The 21,547-nt window shown below is 54.3% G+C and overlaps 3 protein-coding genes across 3 annotated transcripts; 1 reads left to right on the top strand and 2 right to left on the bottom strand.

Moving 5' to 3' along the window:
- Positions 1-573: 573 nt before the first annotated feature.
- On the bottom strand, positions 574-6,079 carry NCLIV_040530 (conserved hypothetical protein; the record flags this gene model as incomplete). The annotated part of the gene is made up of 2 exons (XM_003880963.1): positions 574-2,103; positions 3,083-6,079. 2 exons carry the CDS (start codon positions 6,077-6,079, stop codon positions 574-576), a joined length of 4,527 nt encoding a protein of 1,508 aa, XP_003881012.1.
- Positions 6,080-9,084: 3,005 nt separating this feature from the next.
- NCLIV_040540 (hypothetical protein) lies at positions 9,085-15,169 on the bottom strand (the record flags this gene model as incomplete). Its single annotated transcript, XM_003880964.1, has 8 exons — positions 9,085-9,251; positions 9,564-9,656; positions 10,032-10,233; positions 10,663-10,739; positions 11,157-11,240; positions 11,589-11,703; positions 14,074-14,240; positions 14,770-15,169. 8 exons carry the CDS (start codon positions 15,167-15,169, stop codon positions 9,085-9,087), a joined length of 1,305 nt encoding a protein of 434 aa, XP_003881013.1.
- A 4,309-nt stretch (positions 15,170-19,478) lies between these two features.
- Positions 19,479-20,640, top strand: NCLIV_040550 (conserved hypothetical protein; the record flags this gene model as incomplete). The annotated part of the gene is made up of 2 exons (XM_003880965.1): positions 19,479-20,058; positions 20,567-20,640. 2 exons carry the CDS (start codon positions 19,479-19,481, stop codon positions 20,638-20,640), a joined length of 654 nt encoding a protein of 217 aa, XP_003881014.1.
- Positions 20,641-21,547: the final 907 nt, after the last annotated feature.

Raw genomic sequence — 21,547 nt, forward strand, 5'->3', positions numbered from 1 at the left:
GCTCTGGAACACTCGAGTCCCCTATCACGTCCGGACGATGCTGCACGGTATAGGAAGTAACATATTCACAAAACATAAGAAAAACTCCAAGTGCATTGCCGCGCCGTTAGCCATCCCCTCAAGAAATACGAATTTGGGATATCCACCTGCTTGCAGATTTATCTACCGGACAAACACGCTGCGCCTTGTCTGACACATACGTCATCTTCTGGGCTTTTCTTAGCGCCTTTCTGCAAAGATGCAAATACGAAGGGCATTTGGGACACGAGCAGATGTGTATATAAATCTCGGATATTAGAAAACACATTTCCGCTAGCAAGTTTCTAGTCCTCTCATCTCTAAGCACGAAAATGAAGCTTGGTTCTTGTCTGAAAGCTCTATATCTCGAAGCTGGCTCAGCGGTTCACCCATCCCCGTAAAGCCTTTTCGTACGAACGAACTCGCCTTCTCTACATTTCCCCCTGTCACCTGGTGACTGCAAACGAGCACAAAAAGATGTGTGCATGCACTGCAACGGGGACACTCTGATGCACGAGATAAACTGCAAGACTCGACTGAGCCTACACCCTACAGTCAAGGAATTGCCAACATGCCGAGTAACAGCATCAACAGCATATCACTTACCCAGGGACCGCGGGCACAATTAGGTCTGCGCTGCACGGGGAGGTTTTCTACCCCGAGATCTTTTCCCCAGTCACCAACTAAACGCTCATCTTGAGCGTTACAGATTTTGGAATCACTCGACGTCCTGAGTTGTGTTCCAGCTGGGGTACTACCAGAGGCGCCTGCACTGAAACACGCTGTGGCCATGAGCGGCTGATTGTTGGCATCTACGACGTATTTCTCATCGGATGAAGTAACACGGGATGTGTTGACTGAGGCATCAGATTGGGGATAAGCAGCAGGTACCGGCCGACCACGCTGCCGGCGGTGGACCTGCTCTAACATTTCTTCTTGTCTGGGCAGCGCCCCTTCTCCAACAGCGAGCATGAGGCGGACCTTTTTGTTGCATGCGATGCAGAAGAAAATGCAAGTAAGGGCGCTAAGACTTCCAGTGATAGTCATCAGAATAAAATTGAGATAACTTATATTTTCTCCTGTCGGCAGTTCAACGTCATCCGCATTTAGGGGACCAGTGGAGGGTTGAGCGGCAGATGCATATGTCTGCCTCGGAGATGCGCCTCCTGGGTTGCTCACTGGGCCTAGCTCAGGGAGGTAATGCTCTCGAATGAGCTTCTCGTTTCCCAGCTGAAGTTGAGACGCTGAGAGAAGAGTCGGCGGACTGGGAGACGGATGAACAGCCTCTTGAGTTTTCGGTAATGCAGACTTTGTTGCCGCGTCACGAATCACGTCCAGTCTCGTTTCCTGGTCCTTGTGGGACGACGACTTGATGATCGGGGAACGCCTCTTCGGACGGACAGTAAACGTGACGTTAACTGCCTGGCCTCCATCTCCCTGGCGTAAACCAGTGTCAGTTATGTCATATAGGTCATTTTTGGTAATATCGTCAAGAGAAGGCGTTGACGCATCACCCCATTGTGGGGAAAGATTATTTGCCTCACCTCCAGCTGTTTGGTTGAAAGTTCCATTCGCTCCATCTACGGGTTTATGCTCCGGATCCGCTAAGCCCAAGCCATCGGCTGCTTTTCGTCCCTTTTCCTCCACCGAAAGGTCGGCTGCCTCGGAGGAAGACGACGCCACCTGTTGCTCAGTAGTTTGCGAGCGCGGTGGTGTCTGCTCACTGAAAATGTCTAGTCTTTCCTTAGCCGTTCTTGCTTGCTGCGCTTGCTGATCCCTTGCCTCCAACACCTGTGCGTGGCATTGAGTTGTCGCATCACATGTCTCTGTTTCCTCAAGATGAACTTCTTGACACGCCACACCAATGCATGGGATTTCCGCTTGAAGAACGTGACGGGAGCGTTTCCGGGCACCCATGATACGCTTCGTTTTCGCCTTTACCTCCGTGGCCCTCAGAGCACGCTGGCTCAGCGCCCGAGCGCTGTCGCTTGAAGCGGTGCCGCGAGAGTCTGCCAGCACTTGAGAAAAACCGCGGTGACGCTCGTTTGCGGTATCCTTACTCTGCATTCGGTCCCTGATCTCATCCTCGGGACACAGACATTCCGACCATGGCGAGAAAGGTGAGAGGACACAGTCCCTCGAAGCTCGTTGCGGCATACGGGAGATCAAGGCTCGAGCCCAGACCATTTGTTGATCGATCGATCTTGACTTGTCAAAATCAAACTGCGACTGAAAAGCTGCCGCTGTGTTTTGTTCTTTGACTGTCTGTGGCTTATGTTTTTCAGTTCCCCCAGGTTTTACATTCGTCTCTTCTGCGACTCTCAAACTTGTAGGCTGTTCCCAGTTTTTTGTGTCGAAGACGGCACCTTCAATCTCATCATCCTCGCTCGCTTCACACAGCTTCACCTGTACGTGAGATGGGCAGGCATCATGTGGAAAAGGAACCCTTGTCACTCCTCTGACACGTACACTCCATTTTGCACCTGCAGATACCGGCTGATCCTGAGTGTGAGGTAACGATACGCTGGACGGGTATTGCCTTGCAGACTCACACGTGGACCACGATGACCAGCCTGTGAGCGCGCAGCTTGTTGGACATGTGTACGGTGGGAGCGACCGAAGAAGTTCCATCTCTTCGGTACTCCTGTTGGGAGCTTCGCTGGCCTCAGTTGTTCCCTCACCGCGCCTTAACAGTGTAGGGTCTGCTGCTGCATCTAACGTGGGGGGGAGAAGAAGAAGGAAATTGGGGGCGTAGACGACACACGAAGTCGGGAAGAGAGACGAAATCGGTGCTGATGTCGAAATGGACGACGGTATCGGCACATCCAGCTGACACGCGAGGAAACATGACACACAACACACACACGGAAATTAACACCAATGGACTGACATAACACGGAAACTCACCTCCAGGGAAGACAGAGCGTTGTCAGAAGACCCTACCATTCACACATAGTTGTTTGAAATTCTTGGCATGCCAGAGATTCGCTAACTCCTGCGTGGCTCGTGAAAGCCCTCACGAACACTGCGTCCCTCATTACACACGTGCAGCGGGTCCACTCACCGCATAAACCGAGCAGTTTTCTCGGACCAAATCGTACGAGGCGAAGAGAGCTGCCTCTCCTTGGCGGTATGCACGTATAATTCCTCTTAGCCGTTTGGCTTCCGCCACTTCCTCGGGCTTCGTAGATACTGAGAATGCACTGACCCTGTCAAGAACGTCTTGAATGTCACTGTCCTCCTCAGAAAGCCAGTAATTTCCAGCCACACCCTGTTCTTCGGGAACAGGAACGGCTTTCAGCATCTGCTGTCTCGCGACTAGCCGCATCAGAAGCGCATAGCATTCACGCCAACCTTTGAGGTCGCTCTCACTTGCCGGAGGTGTTGTATCCGTCACATTCAATTGCGGTGTTCCCATAAAATCTACACCGGGCGGAGACGAGTGCGCACCGGATGGTTTACTCTCTTTTCTTACACTTCCTGTGTTGTCGGTGTCCGGAGCACCTTCAGAAGACCTGGTGGTGCTCGCCCCGTTATCGTCAGAATGGTCAGCCTGCCTAAAGGGCAACACCTCCTTTTGACGAGTTCTAGACTTGGTGGGACGGACGGCAGTCAGCGCTCCCCTGATGCCGTCTTCGTGGTGTTTGGGCGCCATGTCTAAAGGAGAGAGGATCAAAGGAGAGAAAGATGACGAAGCAAGTTTTCCCTCTGGGGAAGCGTCGGTTGCTCTTGTGGCACGTGGCATCACGGGGCCACCTTTTTCAGCATCACCATTACGTGTCTCTCTGCTCGACACACCTGCGGCGCGCGCCTGCTTGGTGTCGTCAGCAGCTGGCATCATACTGTGCTCCGCATTCGTCTCTGTACGCTTCATTTGCAAGAGGGCAAGAGTAGTGGCCTTTTCTCCGGTTCTGTCGAATTGGCTCTTCGGATCTCCTGACGGCGAGGGCGAGTTATTCGACACCGTTTCTATTGGCTTCAATCGTGCTTGTTTCGTCGTCGTCTCCTCATTCTTCGGCAGAAGCCCTTGTGCTCCTCGATGTAGCTCCAACGCTCCGTGAGGCAGCTTCCTCAACCCACGACGACGGGAGACGACCTGTTGGGACGCCTGCCACGATCCGTTCCTCTCGGCACCGAGCGACACCTCGCGGACGAGAAGGGGCATTGCGCACCCCGCCCCTGCATACAAGCGGACCCACTGGAAGGCGGGACATGCGGGGCTGAGTGGAAGAGCAACTTGTGACCGCCAAACGTCGGTATCTACAGAATTGGTTGAGAGCGGAAGAAGACTCTTTGTCCCCCATAGAGCCTCTCTGGCTACAACGCGACCTCCACCTTGTGAAACGACTTCGCCCTCTTCTTGCTTGCCTGCCTCTACGGGCCCCCCGTCTGACACTCGGATCTGCAAAAGCTTTCTCATGGACTCCAGCGCCAGCAGACGGAACCGGGCAGCTGCAAGAGGTGTTTGATTGGCCGCTTCCTCTCTGGCCTCTCTCTCTCTGTTCATTGACTGTTCCTTGGTTCCTTTCCATTGCTTCTCCAGTTGATCTACTTGAGATTTGACTCGAGAAATCTGGTCCTCCAGAACTGGGCTACAGAGAGTAAGAGCCGCACCCTTCACAACCAAAATACTCGGAACGGGCAAGTGAGACAGAAAGGAAGCCGAGGAAGATAATACCGGCTCCGACATTACAGGTTTAAAACACAGAGGGAGAGACATGCTCTTGATGAGTTGGCAGACAGAAACAGCAGAGTGTCTCTGCGGTTGCCGTACATCAGAGGTCCTCTCTGCATGTGAAGCGTTACGGATTGTCTCAACACCTTCACTGTGGTCCTTGACGCGCGCCAGTTCGGCGGGGTCGCCTTTATAAATGATAGCCGCGCAATCGTCTCGAAATTGACACAGTGTCAAGCACGAAGAAAAGCTGAGGCCAGACATTAACTGATCGAGCTGTAGGGTGGCACCGGCATCATCGCTGTCTAGCCCTTCTGCCGTGGCACGAACACTCGGCCTTGATTCCGCGGTTACGGTAGAAGCATCCACCCCTGCTGCCGTGTCCTGGGGTGTCCCCGCGGAGGCAGGCTCCCGCTTACTTCCAGAACGCAAGCCATCATTTTGAGGGGCACCGCGGATGGGGGGCGCCCCGAATAGACCAGCGTGGTTGTTCATTCCCAAAAGCAGCTCCCACGTGTCGGTTGTTATCTCAAGAAGAAGCAGCTTCTCTCTACATGCCTCATCTAATTCTAACTCAACATAGACCCCACAGTCGCCATCGACCATGGCTGCCGCGAGATTCCTACCTAGCAAAGGTGCGGCGCCGGTTTTCGCTGCCACCATATCAAGTTTCGCCTGGTCTGCCAGCGCGCCGCACGGGAACGCGTGGCATTGCCTCCATTCGTCCCTGCCATATTTTCCCTCTAAAGCAGCAACGACAACACCTTTTAGCTCCGCTTCATCTGCCTTTGTTGCTACTGTACGAATCCCCGCCATAGCCTCATTCATTGCCAGTGTCCTGTTCCACTGCTGCCTGCCACCATCACAGAAGGCACTACAAGACCCCCACGACAGGTCGGCTGCGGCCAGAGCAGCAGCTTTAACCGCGGCATCTTCGCCCTCCTCTGCGCTGCTCTCAAAGGCGTTGACGGCCGCTGTGCGGGGCGTCCCGTGTTTGGACGGTACATAGAGGAAGAAGGCGTCATGCGTCACTGGAACGCCGGAAAATTTGATGTTGTGCGCCACTGTGAGACCGTATGAAGAGCCTGAAGGGACTGAATCGGGATGAGTTGTATCATCCGCCGAGATAAAGGTGTCGTTGTGTGCAAACGCGCGGAAGCCGAAGGGCCCGTTGCGGTTCAAAAACGACTTATTTGTCAGGCTGATCACCCCCAGATGCGCATGAGCATAAGAAGAAGAAGGCAGCCACAGGATGGCAACACAAGCAAAGATAAACGGAGGGGAGAGAGACCATATTGAGCAGCATGTGAGAAAAGCCCCGCGGACTTCGTGATTCCTGCGACCGATGACGGATGCAGGAAAGGAGGCCACATGAGGGTGACGCATGATTGGAATACGCGTGTGACGCAGCTGTGGAAGAAGAGAACTCCCACGAGAAAAAGCTTCGAATCCAGGGGAGGTTGCGCCACAGCGGCCCCTTCGCGCTTCCTGTTTGAAGAGCCCAGGGCTCAGAGCCATGGCTCAACTCGTTCCTGTGGAAGTACGAATCATAACGGTGGGCTCATATGTGCCTAGAACGAAGAACATGATTGTCCGCACGCAGTTTATGACAGGAACCAGCACAAAGCGGGCTTTGAAGAAGTGCACGCGCCACACTAGATAACCTTGCCGCCAACCTGGTCACCCGGCAGAACGGGAAGAGGGTTTGGACTCACCAGGGAGGATTGCCCGAAAACCTGCCAACAAAAATGGGCTTTTTCTTTTGTTGCGGAGCGTAACTGCAGCTACTTCGAGGGAACAGTGTGTGTTGTTGCCCATAAGACAGCCGAGAAGAGGATCTGACAGCTCGATCAAAAGCATCGAGAGTCTGCACAGATGGCGGCGGTCCACAGTTAGCGCAGACTCCCCCTCTCTTCCACATGCCAGGTTGTTTGAATGGTGAATCAGACAAAGGTTAAACATGGTCTGCCGACTCAAAAAAGACTGTGTGGAACCACAGGCGCCTCCTAGTGAATACACAACCACGACTGACTCACGTGCGCGGCGGGCCGTGTACACAGCGAGCGACCTCTATCTTTGGCCGTGGCCCGCGAAGGCGTCTCTGTGGACGGATGAGCGAGCCCGATGGAGTTTTCCTGACGCCATTTTGATGAGGACTTTGACGAGTCACAACAAAGCTGTCCGTTCCCTTCCCGTTTACCCAGAAACACCAAAATCTCCGATCAAGCATTGCATGCTCCTGGATCGCGTGTCGTCTACGTGGCTTTTTCCGGTTTCGGGTCGTCCAGAGGCGACGTCAATCGCTGCATCACCGCGCGCCCCGTTGACCGAGACCGCATGCAGCAGCTCGGCGGATGACGTCTCGTACCTGGTGAAAGACAGGCTATCTTTTTATTCCAGACATGCATTGAGTTGCGCCGTAGCGCGACGTCCTGACAGAGCTGCTGTGTGGATCAGCATGGAAACTGCAGCAGTGGCTCCAGCTGTTGTGGCATTCGCGGCTCATGTAGCTGAAGATAGACTTCGAGCTTTTAAGGACCTAGTTTTTCTACAAGCTGAAGAGTATTGACCGTCTAGGTGGACGACCCCAAGGGTGCCTTGCTCCGGCACGTAGAACGTGGCCTCGGGAGTCTCCGTCGTGTTAGCCGTTTCCACACGGACGACACGGCTTATGCTAGCGCTCTGAAACTCCTTCTCAGCGAGAGATCTGCCATGAACGTGTGACACAGACATGACCATAAATTTGGACTGCAACGCTGCATCCCAGGTAGACGCTCGCCTAACGGCCCCTTTCATTCTCGCCACGTTTGCACAGTACGGTGGCCTGTAGAAGTCGAAAAGCTAAACGATTTTGGTATACATTCCCGTCAAATCTGGACGCCACTCACATACATCTGTATGCCACGACTCCCTCTCTCCAGGCATTTACACATCTTGTTAGAAGTGATGGGGACTACTTGGCAAGATGGGGAGATTGAGGCGCTCAGGAACTAAAATCCTAGAATCTCGGGCAGTGTATAGGCGTCAGTGATGTCGTGGCTGGCCTTCAAGGTCGTCGAAAGGAAACGCGGCGCACGCGCAGACGGAAAAAAATGATTAGCCAGAGAAATCAATACAGGAACGACGTCGACGAGTATCACAAAAGAAAAAGAAAATTAACGCATTCGCAGGATAACATGCGTTCGACCCAGTGTTGTGATGTTGCACCCTTGAACAGTCGAAATGAACAAGACACGATGAACCAAACGTAATTTTCGTTCACTATCTCTATGCACACGCAGGGATGCACGTGTACATACAGACGCATACATCTGCATAAATGGACATCACTCCTACGAAACTCGGGCTGCCTCTTCCGTCGCTCACCCAACGCCGACTGGATGCGGTTTTTTCTGCATTTGCCGTCTCTTCTATTTCCTCTCTCGCCCTGTTCTCCGCAACGCCGTTGAGAAAATCTGTTCTTAAAGGCCGTCCGCGAAAAGCGTCCCTGCTCTCTTTGTTATGTCTTCACTCCTCGCTGTAACGCTTCCCCTCCGTCCTTCTCGTAGCGCACATTTACACCATCGCCACGCAACCATATTGGAGAAGAGCACATTCTTCTAGCAACATGCAGAAACATGTGTAAGAACGTGCATACGCTGCCACCCGGAATGTACGACAACGAACGAAATGCGTGTATTTCTCCATTTGAGAACCAAGGTTTGACATAGCCGTGTCTCACTGCGCACGCCCATCCGGGACTCGAAACAGACGTTGGGCACGAGGAAATGGAAGAGAAGAGAGCCGGGGTGACCACAGCAGTCTGCGCATCCCCTTTGGCCGCCGGAAGCGACAAAAAAAGTGGTCTGTGGAAGTTGAACGTTGTGGCACTGGGTTTCCGGAACAGAAACCATGCAGATTCGCTGTTTTCGTCAGCTGTGTGGTGTCTTTCTTCCACACGAGACGGTGTCAACTTGCTTCTAACAACGCCTTCTATCTTTTCAAGCGGGCACTGGTCGACGATCCTCCTGAGAGAAAACCGTCTCCCATCACCAACAGCTAGATGGCTTCTCCTCTTCCATTCCATTCCCCTCTTTCGCGTTTCTTCCCTTCTTGGGGGCATACTGCCGCGAAGCTTTTCCCTCTAACCCGAGGAAAAACCCCCTCGTCGCCCCTTGGTTGCTGATCTATCGCAGCCGCATCTCCTGCCTCGCGCTCTTCTAAGCCGCGTTCTTTCCTTTCACCCTCTTGTCTCCTGTCTTCTCCTTCCTTTCTCCCGCTGTCCCACATTTCACGTCTCGTAACCCAGAAGTCTACCTGCGCGTACTTTTCAGCGCGCGAGGGCATCACCACCCTACACACCATCCTTCTCTCTCTGCAGCTTTCCTTCATCTCTGTTTTCCCACCGCAATCTAGTACGGAGTCGATCGATTGGCCATGCGGTTGCCCCGGTCTGCTCCACCTGACGCCGGAGAGCCTCCATAGCCTCCCTCGTCTGAGCCTACTCCGTAGGCGCCGGGCGCTCCTGCAGCTCCACCGTAACCGCCGTAGCCACCCATGGCGCTGTAGGCCGCCATTTCTGAAAAAAGTGCACACCCTCACAGACAGTGAGTTACACCGGGAACGAGGGATGGACGGAAGAGGGCAGACGCGGGGACAAGGCGACACAGCGGAAAAGACGACGGAGGCCTACACACCGAAGGGTTCACACAAGTCGACGGCACTCGAAAAGCGCGAGAAAACGAGAACAACGCTTGGGCGCACCAGAAAACAAAAAAATCCGGCGCAAACAGGAAGCAAGAGGCGTGAAGGATGGCAATGGTAAATCCACATCAAATACGGACGAGAAGCCCCAAAATCCATGCTCTTTACGCCCTCCACCTCAACTTACGAGCGTAGTAAGCAGCGTAGTACGGATTGTAGTTCGCGTAGCCCCCGTAGCCGCCGCCTCCGTACACGCCACCGGGGCCTCCCATTCCGTAGCCTGAAGTTGAAAGGCACAAACATCACACGCATTTTGGTCCAAAACCGAAAAGTCACCGATGCCCCACAGCGAGTACTCAACGCCACCCTACACATAGATCTCCCTGACCACCTAGGCCGCTCTGCCTAGGTGACCATACTGTGTCTTTATATGTACATATTATCACGACTCCTGGGAGTTCTCATCCCACCATGTTCTGTGCACAGTCTCCGCCCAGGCCTCCCGATGTCAATACAGAGGTGACAAAGAAAGTCTAGAGAGAGCGCGACCCCTCCGCACGTCGAATTGGAGTTGACAGTCTTGGAAGATCCACAAGAGTCCGCCAAGACGACAGCCTTCTCGCATGTCTTTTTTCACAAACTGTCCGTTCTTCACCTGCTGCTGGGTCTGCTGCGCCTCCGGGCGGCCCGTAGTTGCCGTAGTCGCGTCCTCTGCCTCCTCCATAGCCTCCCTCTCGGCCACCCCCATAGCCTCGCCCACCGTAGCCGCCGGGGCCCCAGTTACTGCCGCTGCCGCCCCAGCCGCCGGAGTTGCGGTCGCGGTTCATCTGACGCGGTTGTGCACGCTTCGCTTCGCACTGCAGACCGAACAGATAGGGTTCATAGGGTTTACAGTTTACGCAGAAAGCGCGCCACAGAACCAAAACCAGGTGCATGCACGACGTGCGCATTACCTGGGTTCCTGCCCAAGAGGAATCCGAGCACATGCCGGCACGTGCGCATGCAAGCGCGCTTCGCCAAGCAATCGACGAAAACGCACGGAGAGACCACGCAACCAAAGCAACGCCCCAGGCACCTCTCTTCTCCACACGCATTGCTGTAGATACGTCTTTCTCTAGACCTAGCGCAGAGACTTACTCATGCACACAGACACAAAAGAATAAGTATACTATCTTTAAACATTCATTCGCGGCAGTCTACAGGGCGTGGCATCGCCCGTGAGGAGCTCGGTGACAGCGATCTAAGCGAGTGTCCATTCTGCCGGGGGACACGGTCCAGCATCTTACATGCACGCCGAGTTTCTTGTGGGGGCCAATCGCCTTCTCCGCGTCGTCGGGATTTCTGAAAATGACGAACCCAAAGCCTGGCAAAAAAGGCACACAAAGCAGAGACACCCAGCGTCAGCACCTCACACCCATCTACGCAGATGCAGCCATGTATCAGATGACTACACAGATATATTCACAACGTTTCCATGGATGCTGAAACGGGCTCGTCACCGGTGAAGCGACAAGCATGCATGCATGTGTACATATATATACATATATATATATATATATATATACATACACCTCTACTAAATATGCAGACGGGAAATGCGAGGAGTGTGTCACACGAGCACTGGCCCACTTGTGTGTACTCGTTACACAGTTGTGCGTAAGCAAAAAAAATCAGGTTCCTCTAAAAATGGGGCAGTGACGCAAAAGACTCCGTTCTTCGCATTGACACAGATATCTGCACTTGCATGCGGTTCCCGGGGAGAGGCGAAGAACCTGCTTACCGCGAGGGCGGTTATTCTGGCGATCAACCATCACATTGGCGGACTGGATTTCGCCATAGTGACGGAAGTAAGCGCGTAGAGACTCTAAGGAACAAAAAGGCACAACAGCGCGAGTCCACACGGCCCATACCCCGTCCTTCGACGTAACACCCACGCGCATCGCACTCGTACGAATACATCTCTACATACACTTGTGTGTACAAACACATACCGAGACGCGTAACGTCGGGCCTGCAGGCTGTAGGGAAGTTATACAGGCGTGCAAGATATCTCTATATGGAATGACATAGTTGCGCAGACCGTTCGACAAAAGCAACGACCTGCATGTGCACAGGTGTGACAGTTGCGTCGACACTGCATACTGTATATCCTTACGCTTCGTATGTGCTCCGTTCTCGAATATGCACATATACAAAGGGGAAGACTTCTTACCGTCGTTTACATCGTCGCTGATGCCGCCAACGAAGAGACGTCCAGCGTCACGATCCGCACCGGAGCCTCCGTGCTCTCGCGCTTCTTCACGTGGAATGGCTCTGCGAACCTCCACCTACGGGAAAACACACAAAAAAGCTGCGGACCTTGGTCACAAGGAAGAGTGCACCCCCACGGGAACCTGGAGGACGAAGGTGAACATGACGCCAGACGAAAGGGAGAGAAGAAACCGAGACCATGCATACGCCATGGTATCGAAGACGTGCACACAGCCTCTTCGCGGCCTCAACGAGACGCACAACGGGAGAATGAGAAGTGGCGGTATCTCTCTGCATTCGTCCTTTCTCTTTTCTCGGAGAGAGGAGAGGAGCCGGGGCGAAGAACGATGCGAAAATTGTCAGGGAAGCGCGTGTCTGTGGCGGTTAAGAAGACCTCCGCATCCTTCACTCCGTTCTCTCTCGAATTCGTCTTGGGCGAGTGACGACATAACGAACGCGACGACAGGCCTCTGACCCTCTGAGCTTCTATGACCCTCCCCGGTTGACGCAAAGTTCATTCCGGTGCAAGCAACCCCCGCAACACTTTCGTCCGAGTCTACGAGCAGGCGGAACCCTGCGGTTGACGGAGGAAAGCACGGAGACCGTCCCGAGACGACGGGTGCGGCCGAGAGGAAGGACAGGCAGACAGAATCAGACGCGAGACATACACCTTGCGGCGCCGCTGCGGCTTCGGGGCGCCGAGGACGAAGAGAAGCCGCGCAAGCCCAGAGAGACGCACTCGCGTGGACACACATGCACGGAAGCGCGATTCCGAAGACACCGGGAGACAACCGAGGGCACACACCGAGCCACGATTTTTCGACAGCGAGCGCATGCAGTGTACCGACCAGACTGGATCGCGGGAGACGCTTCTCTCTTGGCGCTCTCTGTCAGTTGTCAGCTGGAAGGCTGCGCGTCTTCTCACACACTGGCAACCACTGGCCTTCTTGTGCGAACGAGCGATCTGTCTGATGGTGCACCAGAGGAGACTAGCTGTCGCAGCGGACGGTCGCGGTGTGAGCTGTGCTGGGCAAAGGAGGCTTCCGGCGTGCAGAGAGCGAAGTACAGCGTTCTCTCACCGCTCTTTCTCTCCGACCTCTCTTCTTCCCTGCCTTTCTTAGGAGGCGCGGATCAGCAGGAAAGGAGCACAGGGGAAAGAACAGAGGGGCTGAGGGCCCGGGAAGGACGGCGGGAGGCGGGGCACGGGAGACGCACAGGAACGGCGGCGCGCTCCACACGCTCGAAATTTCCTCTCTCCTCTCCAGACACGAGAAGGAACTTTGAGACGAGTCACGCGAGAGACCCAGAAGGAAGGAAAAGCAACACACCAAACACATACAAGTCGTACAGATTCGCTACGACGGGAAGCTCGACCAGTCCCGACTCTCTGGCCACCAACGCCGCTCTCGGTTCCCGCTCCAAATGCCACAAACGCACACATGGAAATGTCAGCAACGCCTGCGCTGTCGTCTGACTGCTCCTCTCCCTGCCGATTTGTCTTGGCTGAGTAGTGTGCATGCAGAGTGGAACACGTCGACACTGCGCGAAAACCCTGTCCTCTCTGTCGAAGCGTCTCCACGTCTCTCGCTGCCATATCTGACTTGGTGCATTCGCTACGAGACAGAGAAAATCCGCAGCGTCACTTTCCAGTCCGCTGCCTGGAAAGTGTGACGCTGCGTCTAGATTGCTGCCTTCGTCTTCGCGTCTCTGAGTCCCCCAGCAGCCCGCGCGACGACGCCCGCAGTTCTGTTTGTGCGCAGGCGCCTTTCCCGCGTCTCCTCTCCTTGCTTCCCGCCGTTCTCTTTCCTCCGCTGTAGATCGGTGCCCCCGAGAGCACCGTTCGAATTAGACACAGTCCTCTCTCGGCCCCGATTGCTCTTGCCCCCGTACACTCGAAAGTTGCACGGCAAATGAGGCACCGAAATCGCATAGAGCTGGGCGCCTCGAACGACGTTTACGACGGCGACAGGTAGAATATCGAGAGCCTCAACACATATGGTAACGCGAGGCTGCCTCTTTGTCTCCTGAATACGTTTTTTCTCGTATATCTCCCTCTCCCCCTTCCCCACAACGATCCTCACAGAACGATGCACATCCAGTTACACAACAGGATGCACATGCCTCCCCTGCGAGTACGCGTTTCTGGCTGGCTATCGTGCCAGGCAGCGCTATTTTCTCGCGTTCTGCCTCAAAGGTGGCGAGCTCCATGAATCCAAAAAGTGGGAACCACAGCCACTGGAGAAAGTTACATACATACGAGCATCCATTCACGCATTTCATACACATCAGCGCGTCCTAGAAAACGCGCACGTCGTTAAAACCAGAAATCCCAGCGACGACACTGAACATGCCAGTGAGTGCGGTGTCCCCGAATGCACACCAAGAGACAGCCGCAGGTACAGGAATACGGCAACGGAGACGAAGAGAAGGGGCGAAAAAACGCTTACTTGGGTGCCGTCAACGGTGTGGCGCATGTCGGCTACACGCGAGACCGGTTCTGGGGTCGTGAACGTGATGAAACCGAAGCCTCGGCTCCTGCCTGTGAACTTGTCGAAGAGCACCTCGCTGTCAGCTACGTCGCCATACTGCTGGAAGTACGTGCGAAGGCTGTCGGCTGTTTGAGAACGCAGGAAAAACAGAAAAAAGGAAAAGCATAACCCGAAAGATTCCGTCAGACGATAAAACGGACACATTTCGTCCAGTCCTCATCGACTTTCTCAGTCTCCGCCGACAGTCTGTGCCCCGCACTCTCTCTCTCCTTCCCGCCTAAAAACGGTTCCAACTCCGTGTGTACTGGAGCGCTCGACGTCTCCCGAAAAAACAGCGTCACCTCCGATGTCTCCCCTCACTCCGGTCGGCCCGCGATGGTCACGGCTGGTTGCCGGAACTCTCTCCTAGGAAGCGCCCCGAGGCGAGGGGAAACCCAACTCGTTGAGCTGTCCTGGGGAGGGTCTAGGGTGGGGGAACCCTCGCAGGAAGCGACTCGGTGGTTCCCGGTGTCCGTCCGCGCGCGTGAACACTCCGAGGCGCCCACTCCCGCTGTCTCAGCCTCGCTCACGAGACGAGGCGGTCGAGACAGTCGAGAGAAGGCGGAACTGGAGGCATGCGCGAGAAACGCTGCCGTTCACCGACCGTGTCCTTACTTGTGGTGGAGCGGCTGAGCCCGCCGACAAACAACTTGCGCATCTGCACTTCTTTGTCCGATTCACGCGGGGGGGAGTTTTGTCCGTCGCCGCCAGAGCCACCGGAGGGATCCTCTGCGTCAGAAGCCGGGGGCGGCGAGCTGTCCTCTTCGTTTCGTGGGCCTTCCCTCGAGTCTGCATTTTCTCCGAACGCAGGCGCGACATCCCCTGCGTTTGCGCCCTCGCCAGCTGCGGGGCCGTCTTGCTCGAGACCCGCGTTCGGTTGTCCTTGCTGAAGCATCTGAAGCATTTCCGAGTTTTGCTGGGGCTGCGCTTCGCCCTCGACATACGGAAGGGGAATGCCCGAGTCGTCTTCGGGCATGCTCCCGACCGCGCCGTTGTTCGGTCCGTCGAATGCCATGGTTGATTTTGCCGGTTAGAAACAGCACTAGCTCGCGACGCGCACAGAGGGGCTGGGAAAAACAAAGACTTGGATGCAAAAAACGCGATGGATAATTCCGTCCCAGAACGGAGACAGCCAGCAACAAAGCGAAAGACAGACAAGGCCGCGGAACGGCAAGCGGGGGTATATACACGAGACGATCCGACACGGGGAACCGGGAAGAACAGGGGTCGGGGCAGTTTACGGCTTCCTTCTGAGAAAGACTGGTTTACCTCGAAGATGGAAAGGAAAGTGGAAACAAAGGCGCAAGAAAACTGGGGAACCGGGAGCGGGGGTGACGAAACTCGGGGCAGAACGCGAGCGTGGAAGGGAAGATGCTACGCAGTCTTCAGGAGCGGCCGGTAAGCATTCGTGGAGACGTGCGGCGCTTGGGAGAAGGGCGCAGAAAGTGAAGCAGAGAAAATCGCCAAAAGCACAGGACGGAAGAAAACAGGCTTTTTCACACTACTCTGCAAAATTGGAAACCTTTTGTGACCGGAAGTGCTCGAGCGAGAAAGATTCTCCCCACGCACCGAGTACTGTGTTGGAAGAAGAGGGCAACGCTCCCTTTGAAGAGCGACAAAGACACGGCAAAAATCGAAGGTGAATCGGTAAGGGGCTACAAGAAAAGGAAAGAAACACGCACAGATACCTCCCCTTTGCGGAGGTCGGCACACGTGACCCCAAATGAATCCTGCCACAGCCCGTGTACAAAGTCTGACAGTTCCCCTCTCCCTCCTTCGGACCACGGGTTGGCGTCCTGAAGTTCCAACCCGCGCTCTCTCTGCGCTGCTGGCGACACATACCTCCCATATATAAGCCTCTTGTCTTCCGGCACCGCTCGTATAGGAGGCCGGCACACACGCAGCTACTCTCCGCCTTCCTCGCTATCGATTCGTGCACGCCATGAGAGAAACCACGTGGAATTTTACAACGCGAGGAGGCCCATTTCCTACACACACACAAATCAAGGCGGTCCACCCCTGCGTCGTTTCCGTAAACATCGGGTCAGCATACCACTTGTTTATGCCGCGAGACGCAGAGAGCACTTCAACGTACGGAAGTTGTGAGAGAGACGACGCCGCGTTAGGGTGCCGAAAAGTGGCGCGCCCGGCGATAAACGTCGAGAAATTGGCGACTTAAACACCTGTCAAAAGAAAAAACCAACCCCGGTGAAGCGATCCAGAGACGTGGTGTGTCTGGCGGCTCTTCTGTATTCGTAAGCGAGTGACGGACACAATGCCAAGACCCATTCCAGACTGTCGATGTAAGATGACGTTACACTCGAAGAAACAGTGTCTTCACCACGAGAAACATCACGGCCGTTAGGTTTTGAAGATGCACTCTGCTAATGACTGGAACTCGGTACACTCTGCGACGGGGAAACCCCGGAATCGCATACAAAAGCGTAGGATGCGTGGCGACTGGGATGGACCCGAGTTTTGGACACGGTTGCCACCAATAGATGAAAAAAAGGTTAGAGAAGGAAGGAAGTCTAGAGGCTTGCGATAGTTTATACAGTACCAACGGAACTGAGGTGAAGTTGCTCTACGAACTGGTACCCCGAAATAGCTCCACAACGTACACGAAATCCTCACGGCACTGATGATACCGAAATCTGCACAACGGCTAGCTGAACCTGAACGCCGTCGAAGGCTTCAATCCCATGTACGAAAGAATGTGGTCATGTTGGATGAGACGACCTTTAGCAAACACCTTCTCAGACGAAACGGGAAAACAGACCGGACGGAAGCTGTTGCTGGCCCGCAGCAGCCATTCATTCGTGCCTGGAATGGAACAGTCTACGAAGTGCGGATCTTTCAGCGGAGACCGAAACTTCCATGTCTGGTGTGAAGCACTTGCAGAAAATCCGGGTTTAGTCCGCTGGCCTCACGGTATGACCTCCAAACACAAACGGAAAAGCCCCAGTCAACGTTTCCATTAGTCGATCACCCGCCAGATCACGCGGTGTGGTGCCCGAAAGAGAAGGCTTTCCCGTCAGGGTTCAGCAAGAAGGTTAAGAAACCATCAATGCCTCTACAAGTCAGGTTCCAAAAGGGAGTTTGTACCTATGAGCAGCATGACCCCTGAGAAGCGGGGAAGGCCAGAGTGGCCGATGTTTCCACCTGTGCACTCTTGGAGGAAAAAAGCTAGGGTGCAAAACAGACAAGGGAGAACGCCCTTTCCGAATTTGCCTCCTGTCAAGAGCTGCGCTCTCTGTGCGTCCTGAGTGCTTGTACCCATCTGATAGAGCCGAGATAATCTCCCAGTTCACATGCCGAGGCTGGCTGAATGAGCGGACTGTGGAACTTTTTGATCTCATTGGTTTGTTCTCCAACTCTCTGTCAGGGAGTTTCTCCTTCTGTTTTCGTGGCATCATTGTATTCTCTCGGACGTGTCACGGGTCAGAGAAGGTTCCTCTCAGCCCTTCGTAAGCAGCCACGATTTTTCCTGCAGCCCGTCTAGATCGGCGGTTTGTTAGTACGTATGTCATCTCGTATTAGTCTACGCTTATTATCTGAGATTCAAGCGTGGCCATCGAGTGGTGTGTCCCGGAACCCTTCAGGCAAATCCAGCACAAGGACGCTCGATGGTATCCACTGCCCCCTGAGCAGAATGACCGTTGACCTTGAAGGACTACAACTGGAACTAGAGGCCAAAGCATTATAACACCACCGACACATCAGATGTAGGTCGAGAAGAGGCTACAGTGGCATCTTGGTGGTAAGAGATGTACCAAACAGCAATGCGGAGACTGCAAACGAGAAAGTGTCCCATTCGCCAACGCGCGTACGTCGCCCCGAACGACGCATCGCATTATACTGCCACCCGAACTTAAGCACCTCCCGACGCAGCTCCAACCAGGTTCTGCAACTGAATGACGGGCTGCTCACGATTGGACAATTCAGAGACACTCCAAACTTTCCACCATTTGCCAGTCGAGCGAAAGGCACCAGCAGCGTCTCGGCCTCTTTTGAGGCAACCGATGGCGAACCTTGCCGCCAGCGATCTCAAGTTTCACGAAACCGCTGCCCGTGGACCTGGTGTGTTCGCGTGTACAGCCGTGCTTTTGGGTGCTCAGAGCTAGCCTGGAGATACACTGCCACTCTGTACACTTTCTTTCACTCGAATCAATGGAGAAGAAACATATATATGCTTCAATGAAGTTGTCCCATGCCTCAGTGTCGGTTCGCCGCCTCGCAAGTTCGAGGTTTCCCAGTTCACCCCGCCACTGTCGCCACACCTGTTTGTCCAGTCCCAGTTGGTGCACTGATCAAACACACCTAAACCTGGTAACCGTAATTGGCAAAGCCTGAAGTACTGTTTGGGCATTTACACGGCCAACTGTTTCCCCCGGCGAATGCGAATGGAACAGTATCTGGACTCTTGCCATCCTGTTATGAAAAGCCAAAGACGTGTCTTGTTCCCCCTCGTTGAACCTCGACTCACGATCTACTCGCCTGTTCACTGAAGGTCGAGGACAAAGAAACCACAGCCCGCCGGCACATTTAACCGGCGTCTCCGTATTGGTCGCGGATGACGTGACCGATCTCTTTCTCCACTCCGCTCTGGACACGCCTCTCCTGGAAGCACCGTACTCACTTGAGAGGGCCCGACGATCTGCCGGCCCAAACATGCATTCTGCTGGCTCAACCCCGGGAGTCACCCCCCACCGGCCCCGCCCAGCAGAAGGCTGCTAGCACTGCTAGACGTGGCGTAGTCGTGCATAACGACTCAGGATGTTCCTCAAAGCCACGGCTTTTTCTGAAAAAATACAAGTCAGGAAAATATTCTTTGCCAACGGGATAAAGGAAACCGCGCTGTGACGACGACAGCGATCTTCCACTAGCCGTGCAAGACACGGCAGGCGGGCGGCCTTCGTCAGCTACAGCATCCCTAGCTCGTTTTTCGCTGTCTGAGTCTTTTTTCATGCATTCCAGACCTATTTTTTCGTTGTTGCTTTAGTTCTTGCGTCAGATTAGCGGAAAGGCCAAGGCCGCGTCTGTCGCGCTTGTCTCTCGCAGGAACCATTGTTGCTGGTACTCCCCATGTAGCAGCTCTCTATTCCGATGTCTCAAGCTTTGCCGTCGCGTACGGGACCTTGGTTCCCCGTTCCATCTTAACCTTTTTGCGGTTTCCAAGGCCCCGAGCACAGGATCTCAGGGCCTTTGCTTTGACACTTGGTCTGTTTCCCATGCACGCGACTCGACCTGCGAGACACTGGCAACCTTATGCGCGGCAGAAAAAGCTAGCCTGATAGACTTCAACAAGACGAGAGGGTACGCTCATGGCGGGCACTACGCAGGAAAGCCTCCAGGGTTTGGTCGACTCACCTGACGGTGGTCGGAGTAGCGCTACAAGCGAGAGTAACCTCGCGTCGAAATCGTCGCTATTTTGGGATGTCTGTACAACGCGGTATTCCAAATTATTCGACGAAGAGGAAGCAAAGCATTTCCAGAGCTCTGCGACATGTCTGATGTTGCAGTGGGTACTGAACATCCTCTGCAACGTGGGAAACTTCACTCTCGCTTTCATTATCAACATCCACCCGGAATGCCTTCATGGGCAGTTCAGCTGGACCACCGTGCACACAAGCATTAACTTGGTTGTCCTCTCTGTCAGCTTGTTACTTGGCGTTGCTGGAATTCGCCAAGGTTCGTCGGCAAAACTCTTTCAATCCTGTGCGGGACACCTCCTCCTGAGCACGTACGAGCTTCTACTCTGTGTCCGGGATCTCTGCATCATCTGCTTCTCCATGGAACAAGACCGGCTTTATGTTTACTTTCGCGGAGGAGCGTTTCAGCGGTCTCTCTTTGCAGGCGTCTGCGCGACCGCTGGCGTTTCCTGTTTCATATCCCTGCTCAACGGTGAGTCCCGTTCCCGGCTGACGTCTCGGCAGCATTGCTGTGCACCACGCTCTATGCTCGGAGCGCCCGCGACCTCCTTACCCGGTCGTCACAAAGTGGATCAGCTTGCATGGGAGTGGGGCTCTACGCGTTCTCTTTTAGCCCGCAGCGGAAAAGTGTAAAACATGATTTGCCGACAAGCGACCCGTGGCTGACGCGTTATCCTGTGCTGTAGCGGATCTCAGGAATGGCCTGTGTACATAACTTTCAATGTGGGGGGGGCGCAAGCAGGGACGTCGGCTTTTGTGTATAACCACGGTCACCCATCACTCCTGTCGGTCAACCTGCAGTCTATCTGTTATTGGCGCGATGCAGCCGGAGTGAGCCGCATGTGGCATCGCACTTGCTTGAGCCTTGTGCTCCGTCTTCGTCTTGTGGTGTCCTTTCATGATTGCAAGCGTTGATGTGTAAATGAATGCTGTTTTCAGCTCATTCTGGACTCACATGTTTTTTGTCCTGTGTGTCTCAGCGTACAAACTCCGCAAGCTGATGAATCTCCTGCACAAGGCACTGCCTGCAGGAGGCTTCGCTGGCCAGGCGTAGTAGAAGCAAGGCAAGATGACTGTGCAGTGGACCTTTTTCTGAAATTCCTGGTGGCGGTAGACCTCAATCCTCTCTCCTCAGCAGACTGTGTGGCAGCCAGTTTGTAGAGTTTGCGCGTCGGTGGAGCGCCTCTCCATTGCTGTTTCAAGCCTTCAGTACAGGCGGTAGCAGGGGTTGCTGGCAAGGCAAGACTCAGAGACTCTACTAGACTGGGGAGAGATTTCGAGAATCAAATTGATGATGTGGTTCCAAGTCGGTCGGTAGACTGACAGATCAATAGAAAGGGGGCAACGTCACCGAACTTGAGTATAAAAGTCAGGTGGCTAACGGTGAAATGCCCGCCTTACCGGTCCACCGAAGGGAACAGGCCTCGAAGTAGTGTAAGTTGGCCTTGCTCATTGTATGAGTGGTGCCGCGAACGCGTTTCCGCTGTGCCAAAGTTGGCGAAAACGACAAATCAAACTTTTTTTCGTAACCGGTTCTCGTGGATTTTTCTCACGTGAGGTGTTGGCCCAAACTCCCGCGCATGAAAGGGGTTACGCTAGACCGCTTTACACGACAAAGCCCCCAGAAATCATCCCACGATTCGTCCCATCTTATTGAAGCCCGGTAGTGGAACACTTAGCAAACATGATTCGCTCGTGAGAGTTATCTAAGTTGACGTGTCCCCGAGCACTATCGCAAGATTCTTAGAGATCCGCACCTTGGGCTCATGTCTTCTCTACGAACTGCCGAAGTCGAGATCCAAACACGTCTTTGCATTCCGACCGACGTAACCCTTAGTACTGGTGTGCGGCCATCCTCGCCTTCTCAGGCGGCTCGTCAGTTTTCTAAAGCTTGCACTGAACATTTTGAGCTACACTAGACCCAGAGACCCGCGCACTGCCAACCCGGAGCTCCCTAGAAT

This window comes from Neospora caninum, chromosome IX (assembly GCF_000208865.1).
Source record: "Neospora caninum Liverpool complete genome, chromosome IX".
Classification (NCBI taxonomy): Eukaryota; Apicomplexa; class Conoidasida; order Eucoccidiorida; family Sarcocystidae; genus Neospora; species Neospora caninum.